This window comes from Catharus ustulatus, chromosome 17 (genome assembly GCF_009819885.2).
Source record: "Catharus ustulatus isolate bCatUst1 chromosome 17, bCatUst1.pri.v2, whole genome shotgun sequence".
NCBI classification, from domain to species: Eukaryota; Metazoa; Chordata; class Aves; order Passeriformes; family Turdidae; genus Catharus; species Catharus ustulatus.
Window position 1 is genome coordinate 4,011,351 of NC_046237.1, and position 7,785 is coordinate 4,019,135.

Consider the following 7,785-nt stretch of genomic DNA (forward strand, 5'->3'; position numbering starts at 1 on the left):
CAGGAGAAATGCCTTAGGTAGGAAGAGTGAGAGGCTGTAGGTGTTTCTGCACAAGAACTTATCTATTAAAGTTTTCTGTTGGTGTGAATTTGGTGCAGTAGTTGTGCTGCTTCCTGTTGCCAAAGATGAGAATTTTTCCCGAGAGTTTAACTAAAAAAGAATAAGGAGTTGTTGGTCTGATAACATATGACCACAGAGTTGATTTGGAAGGTATATTGGGTAAGGCTTACAAAACAAAGAAAAATTAGAATCAGGTAATTTTACTGGGGTTTTTTTTGCAGTGTGTTAACAATTACTTCATTTTTCCATCTGCTGTATGTTTGATAAAATGTAGATCTCCTGTTACAGCATGACTTTATAATTATTCATTTATTCCCTATACCCAGCAGAGGAATAACTGCTGCAGTTTGCAGTGTGGTCCCTGCTCTGAGCCTTTCTTTGTCTCTGTAACTTCATCTCCAGCTTGGCAACATCTGCTGAGAGCAGGGGCTGAGAATCCTCAGCACTGCCAGAACGCAGGCCAGGAAGCATCGGAAACTCTTTCCGATCTGCTGGCTGGATTATGACATGAAAGCCAGCAAATACAGCCTGTGTGTGTGTGTCTGTGTGTGTCTGTGTGTGTGTGCCTGCCTCCAATTACCTGAGATCCTCTGCAATATCACAGTGCCTCGTGGGGGAGTCTCATTTAGTATGCGCAATAAAATCGCTGTGGCACCGATCATATGATTGGAAGCCTCAATCCTGAGGCAGCACTACAGAAAAGGGGAGGTGGAACCAAGACACTCCGTTCAGACAGCGCGAGGCTGTGAGCAGTACACGAATTGCATTCAGCAGGCAGGAGCAGAGCTCAGGAAAGCACAGGAAAGCTTTATTCCTGGCCAGTCTGCCTTTGCTCAGGATGCACTGGTGTGAGTAGAGAAAGGAAACGCGCTGCTACGTGTGATTAAAAGGTGAAGGCAGTGATAGAGGCAGAAGATCGCTGTGAAACTCCTTTGATAACCACCTGAGAGTGAATTTTACCTCTGGAGAGTGCTGGTTCCAGCTGGCTGTCTGGAAGGTGTGATGAAAAGGATGCACATTCCGAGGAAGCATTTTACTGACAGCAGAGCAAACTAGAGGAGAACTTTTACCTGCGCTACTGGCATTTGATAAAAATAATAAAAGAAATAATTCTCTGCCAGGTTGTTTTTTTTTTTTTTTTTTTCTCCACGAGTGCTGGAGAGACATTTTGTAGTCCCCTCCTGAGGAAAGCACCCACCAGAAGTCAGAATTCTACAGACTTTCCAAAGAACAGGCATGGTACAAAATGTGATTTTGGTGTTTTTCCGCAGGCGACTCAGCCAAAGACCCGCTGTTGAGGAGCTAGAAAGAAGGAATATACTGAAACGTGAGTACTTTTTTTCCCCTAAAGTATTTTATGTGTGTTTGTTGAAACCAGTGATTGCATTTCCAGAATGTATTATTTTTAAATAGACAAATTAATTCATTGGGATAATTTTCTGTACCTAAAAGTTTTAATTTTTCACAAAGACTTGCAATTTTAGGTCAAAAAGAACCCTTGAAGATCAGGCTTTCAAATAATTTTCATTGTGATTCCACTGTTACTGGTGTCCAAGAGGGGAACACAATCCGAGGGTCACAGTGCCATGAGAACTGGAGTGACATTTTTCAAGACATGGATTTTCCAGGCAAACTCTGAATAGCACTGGCAATGCAGTGGAAGGGGGAAGCATCCTTGCAGAGATGTGATTCTCCCCAGGCCCATTTGTTCATGTCACTGGAGATCTTCCCAAAGCCAAGTCAAAGATCAGCCTGAGATATCAGAATTATTAGAGGGACAGTCCCAGGCCTGCTGCAGGCACTGCCACAAGGAAGTGTTCTCAGCATCTCTCCAATTCACATGGCAAAACTTGCAACTCTTTTCCTAAATGCTTGCAAGGGATCAAACAAGGGATGAACATAATCCCTTCCCTTCAAACTGCTGAATTAGGGGAAGGTGAGGGACAGCTTTGAAATTGTCACCACTGTAGATCTCCAAAGGAGGAATCCATCTGCTATTTAGTTTCTTTAGCTTTGAAAGAAAAAACCCAGAGTGATGTGAACTATAGGTTTATAAACATAAAGCATAAAGCCAGAGAAATGTGGCACACAAGCAGTGCTGCCTACACTATTTACTTTATATTTAATCATGTGATTGTAATTCACTAGGAGAAATGTCATCAACATTGCGTTGGCTAAAATTTAATGTCTCAGAACTTTCTTAGTGATTCCTAGGGAAAAACCTCATGTTCTTGCCTTTGAAGTTATTTGGGATTTCATTTCAGTTTTCACACAGGGATTCCACAGGCAATGTATAGTTAGTATTTTCTGTACAGTTCCATTGCACAGACCACACACAGTAAAATGAGCTCCATTTTGCATGTGCACGGCTCGAGGAGGAAAAGGAAACTCTCTTTGCAACATGAATGGGTGAACTTGGCCCAACTTCACCTGTCATGTGCCAGAGAGGCAGGAAAATGCACTAACCCAAGATCCTGAACTACATGGGGACAGATTTTCAAGAGTCAGTAACCAAGATATCTGAAAATTTGTTTCTCTGGGTTTTTTTCCTGGCTGAGGAAAAGCTGATCACCACTGAAAAATCTGTTCCTTTATGTTTACTTTTTTGAAGTGTGTTGGTTACATCCTTAATCTGGGTTGAACTGACCAGTTTTAATAATAAAAAAGTTTGAATACACTCATATAATGAGCTTAGAGAGAGATAAAGCAGAAAGAAGATAAAGCAGAATTAAAGATACTTCCTGGATACCAGCTAAACATACTGATCTAGATTTATATCTCATTTAAAGAGCTCCCAGCATGGAGCAAATTTATTGACTTCTGTTGAGTTGCTCAGGCTTTGTACAGGTTCAGCTGGGATCAGAACCACTTCCATTTCATTTACTTCTGCCATTATATAGAAAGCTGTAGCAGTATAAAAGCCCTTCAGTGAAATCTCCACAACCTCCTCTAGGTGTAGTAGGGGTTTGTGCAGTTTTAAGTTGTGCATTTCCCAATATCTTTGATGTTCATAATTGGTACTGCTGACAGAAGTTCTTTTATGGACTCAGGATTCAAATTTTTACAACTTTGGTAAAAAAATAGAAGCGTATTGCAATGTACAACTACTGTCACTTTAAAGCAAATCTCAACAAGATTTCAAAAAGTGATTTCTTACCTCCTTTAGGGAGTTGTTTCTGAGATAAAAGTAATACTTAAAAAGCAAACTTAAAGCCAGCACTTTCTTACAATTTTGTTGATCTTCCAAGTCTTTTAACCATAGAAACACTGCTGGCTTCCCACCAAGCATGAAAAGCAAATGAACTAAAATCACAGCCCAGGTGTCAGATGTGTCCTTGCTGTACTCAACAGAAAGCTGAACTCCCATCCAGGAAGGCACCTCCTGAACCCACTGCACCATCCCTGCTCTCTGAAGCCAAGGAGATGCTGGGGTGTCACACAGAGCTCAGAGCTCCCTGAGGAACTGGCAGAGCTCAGAATGAGTTCCTGCTCTGCACAGGCCCCCTCAGAGCTGGGAGCATCTCTGAGATTTGCAAAACCAACCCTCAGCAATGAATGGATTTGTGTGGGCAGAATGATGGTGATGGGAAAAGCCTCTCTGGGCTGGCTGAGTAATAATGCCTGAGTTCTAGAATCCCTTGCCAGCATTTCATATCAAATCTCAGGTTATTTCTATTTTTTTCTTGCAAAGGAATTATTTCTTTTATTTCTTGGAGCTGGAAATAAGCACTGAACCCAAGAGAACAGAAATAAGTTAGTACACATTTGGTATATTTGGAAAAGTATTTTTTGATCAGAAATGTGTACTTTTGGCTTTTCTTTGGGAATTAGAATCATAGAATCACAGAAGGAATTGGGTTGGAAGGGACCTTAAAAATCATCTTGTTCCAGCCTCTGCCATGGGCAGGGACACTTTCCACTGCACCAGGTTGCAATCTACCTTGAAGGATTTCTGCTTCTCTGGGCGGTTCTCTCACAGCATATCACCTCATATCTTTAAAATGCACTACACCACAGGAAATTATATCTTTTTAATTTTAAAAAAATATAGAATAGGAATATCTGCTCTAAAATGGGTGAAGTAAAGCTGAATGAATAACTTCTTCAGCTATCTCTATATCTAAGAATACCCTCTACTTCTGAAAGCCTGTTCTTTTACACATTGCAGACTGAAATAGCTGCTCATCCCTGACACAGCACTAATTTTAGCTGACCTGCTCTCTTTACATTTTTTGCCTTGCCACTGAACTGTAATGCAGCACATTATAGCATTTTAAATTCATTTGATTTACATTTCTATCCTAGCCAGGTGGAGCTATGCACTGCTATGTTATTTTAAATAGACTTGATTGCATCTCAGTGTCATCTAATGAGTGCCAAAATCAGGGAGAAAAATGTTTCATTGTTAAAAATATCTTGGAAATCCATCTGCAGTGCTAGTGGATTTTGGAGGCATAGTAGGAACCACGTGAGTGCTTTAACTCTGGAAATATCTAATGCAAGTTGTATAATAAACCTCACAGTAGTACCCAGAGAATCCCTGAATGGTTAAACCTTTTTTCTCTGGCTCTGCAGCTTTGTTCAGGTCACGGGCTCACGCCTTAATTTAGTAACAGATAGTACTGGGAATAGAAACGCCATTAACTCGTTTCCTAAGGCAGGGGATCTATTTCACAGCGTTACAGCACTCCGGGCTATTTTTAGAGCCAGTGTGTAGGAGTTCTCACGGCTCGAATGTTAATAGGCACAACACACAAAGACAAGGGGTGAGCTCAGAGCAGAGCTCTGCACAGGGAGGAGAAAGGGGTCTCATGTCAGGGAAAGCCAAGGCGCTGGTCAGTGCCAAGTGATGCAGCCTGAGAGAGCTGAGCACAGAAGGGCTCTGCCTGGAGCTGCTGCAATGAGGCTCCTCAGCATCTGACAGCACCAATGGCTCCAGCAATATGGAGAGTGAAAAAGGATGATTGATCAGCTGTGGAGAGTTTTGATTTTCCTTCTGAAGTTTATCCGAGTGGAGCATTGGTGTGGCTGCTGTTGTTTCATTAAATCCCCGTGGAGTTCAGAGCTGACTCTGGCACCAGCACGGTGTCCTCACAGAGAGGTGACTCCGTGCTCCAGCACACACCAGAGATGCACTGAATTACCAAAACTCACAACTTCCAGCTGCTCATTTGGCTGTGCTCGTTTTTGCCTGGAACTTGGGAAAACACCAAACTTCCTCATGAGGAAAATAATCTTTTTTTTTATATTCTCCGCAGAACGAAATGATCAAACGGAACAGGAAGAGAGAAGGGAAATCAAGCAGAGACTGACAAGAAAGGTAAAATCTTGCAATACCTGCTACTAGCTTTTAGAAATTTAGCAAAATTACTATAATATCAACCAGCCATAGAGGTCTTTATCACATAGAACCTCCCTTAATATGCATTCTCCTCAGCAGTGTCTGATAGCAGTGTCTGGCAATATCAATTATAGATATTCCTACCTTACCTCAGCCAGATGAGCTTTAGTAGAATATTTACATATAAGCTTACTCAGAAAATGAGTATTTGTTTGTACACTGCATATTTTTAGCTCCATTACTGGAAAAGGACTTTTTCATTCTTTGTAGCAGAGCTGCCTTCCTGCTGAACTCCAGGTCTGCTCCCATAGTACATTTCTTTTTGCATTTAAAATATTCTCAGAATAAGAACAAGATCTTGTTGTTCTGTTCTTAGAAATCTCTAATGGAATTACAGACCAAATATGCTGATAACTTGATAAAGCTAGACTGAAATTCTTACAGTGGGTCTAGTGCTGAGGATCTCACAGACAATTTGCCTCTGCCTGTAGTAGAACATCCTAAATCATCAGTAGAGCATCCAAAATCATCCAGAGATCATAAAAATCCATCATGATTCCTTTACATTTTGAAAATATATTTTATCAGTATCTGGATTAAAATATTTTCTGCTTTTGTCCCTTATAAAGGCACTGTGCTGTAGCCCACAGCTCCATTTAAACCATTATTACTCTCCTTTAAGTCCTACAAATGATGAAGTATTTCCCTGGAGTTTCCAAGGGTTGGGTGGTTTCCCATATATGTAAATGCACACGGAGCCAAGATGAAAAGAAGCAAATATTGCATTTTTTACTGATTCATTTGTTATTAACCCTGGTTTTATTTCACAAAACTTCTGAATACAGCTTAACCAGAGACCTACAGTTGATGAACTGAGAGACAGAAAGATCCTGATTCGATTCAGTGATTATGTGGAAGTGGCAAAAGCACAGGACTATGACAGGAGAGCAGATAAACCATGGACACGACTGTCAGCAGCAGACAAGGTACTGACACAACCACAAAGTTCTGCTTTCTCCTTGCTTTGTCTGTAATGATACATCTCATTCTCAACAGACTTTAACCACTGCAGCATTTCATCTCTGTAAACTTTACCATGATTTTTTATGTTGAAATCATACCAATGCCATAAAAAAGCCAATTTAGTACTTGAAAGGTTTCTACACACCCAAAAAGGTGGATACAATTTTTGGCTCCAACTCAAAACCATTTCCAGCCAACAGAGTGTTAACTTTTACTCTCAGACTGGAAGTTTTGTCCCAAATATGCAAAAATTTCCTGTCTTGTTTCCTGTGAATGCTCCAGGAGTCACTGGACCCTTGTTCTCCCAAACATGAGCTCTCATTTTGTCCCATCCCTTACCTGCCATGTAGCTGATTTACAGCCCAATTTAAGTGTCACATTTAGATAATCAAGTAGTAAGAACAGTTTATGATTCCAGCCAGAACAGCTGGGAAGTTTCAGGGCTGCAGGAAGCAGAAGGAGCAGGATGCTGAGACAATTAGTGGCAAAATGGCAAACACAGGACTGTTAGCATGGCTTTGTGCTGAGATGTGGGTATCAAATGTTTTGGTTTCCACCCAGTAAGGGACAAATAGGTTTAGAGGACTCATGGAAAAGGAACAGAGCACTTCTACTCCAGTAGCTCTTCTCTCAAGCTCTCTAAAATGGTAAATAAGTTATTCCATAGTAATTAATGGAATAAAGATTTTATATTTTCCTTGTATGTACTTTTATTAAAATAGACTTTTCCTGGTTTTACTGTTTCAATGTTCATGTTTTAATTAACAAGGCACGTTCAAGAAAGTGACACTTTTGCACATATTGGTGGCACACATCAGGAAGTCAGGGTCAGAGCTGCACCTTTGCATTTGTGACTGAAAAATGGATCAATTTCTTGGCAGCTTCTCTTAATATTTAATAAATTTTAACTAGAATCCTATTAAATGTGAGACAACCAGCCCTGAGGTGTTATTCTGTCAGAATTGCTTCTAGACAGCAGTGACCCTGTCAGCAATCAATAACAAATGAGAAGTATTGTGTCACCAATCCATACAAATATTCAGCATTTTTAGCAGCAGAGTGCTCTCCTATAGCCAATACCTGCCTCTTTTACCCCAGAAAAGTGTTCTGCTCTGCAGGGACTTTGCTCACAAACACCAAATTATTTGCTCATGTTTTTCTCTTTTCAATTCCTAGGCAGCAATTCGGAAAGAGCTGAATGAATACAAGAGTAATGAAATGGAGGTTCATGCATCGAGCAAACATTTGACAAGGTCAGTTTTCCAGCTGTTCATTTCTGCTGCTGCTAAAAACTCTGCTTGAGTCCCAAACATGTGGATTTTACTCTTTACATGCTGGATGTGGGAGAATATACAAAGGAG

General features: G+C 40.7%; 1 protein-coding gene across 2 annotated transcripts in view; it reads left to right on the forward strand.

The window, feature by feature from the left end:
• Positions 1 to 7,785, forward strand: part of PHACTR3 (phosphatase and actin regulator 3) — a 100,244-nt gene that overhangs the window by 90,482 nt on the left and 1,977 nt on the right. For both annotated transcript variants that reach the window (XM_033074759.2, XM_033074760.2), the window contains exons 9-12: positions 1,332 to 1,387; positions 5,319 to 5,380; positions 6,247 to 6,387; positions 7,601 to 7,677. In XM_033074759.2, the coding sequence (XP_032930650.1) occupies positions 1,332 to 1,387; positions 5,319 to 5,380; positions 6,247 to 6,387; positions 7,601 to 7,677 (336 nt within the window). The remainder of the gene's footprint in view (positions 1 to 1,331; positions 1,388 to 5,318; positions 5,381 to 6,246; positions 6,388 to 7,600; positions 7,678 to 7,785) is intronic.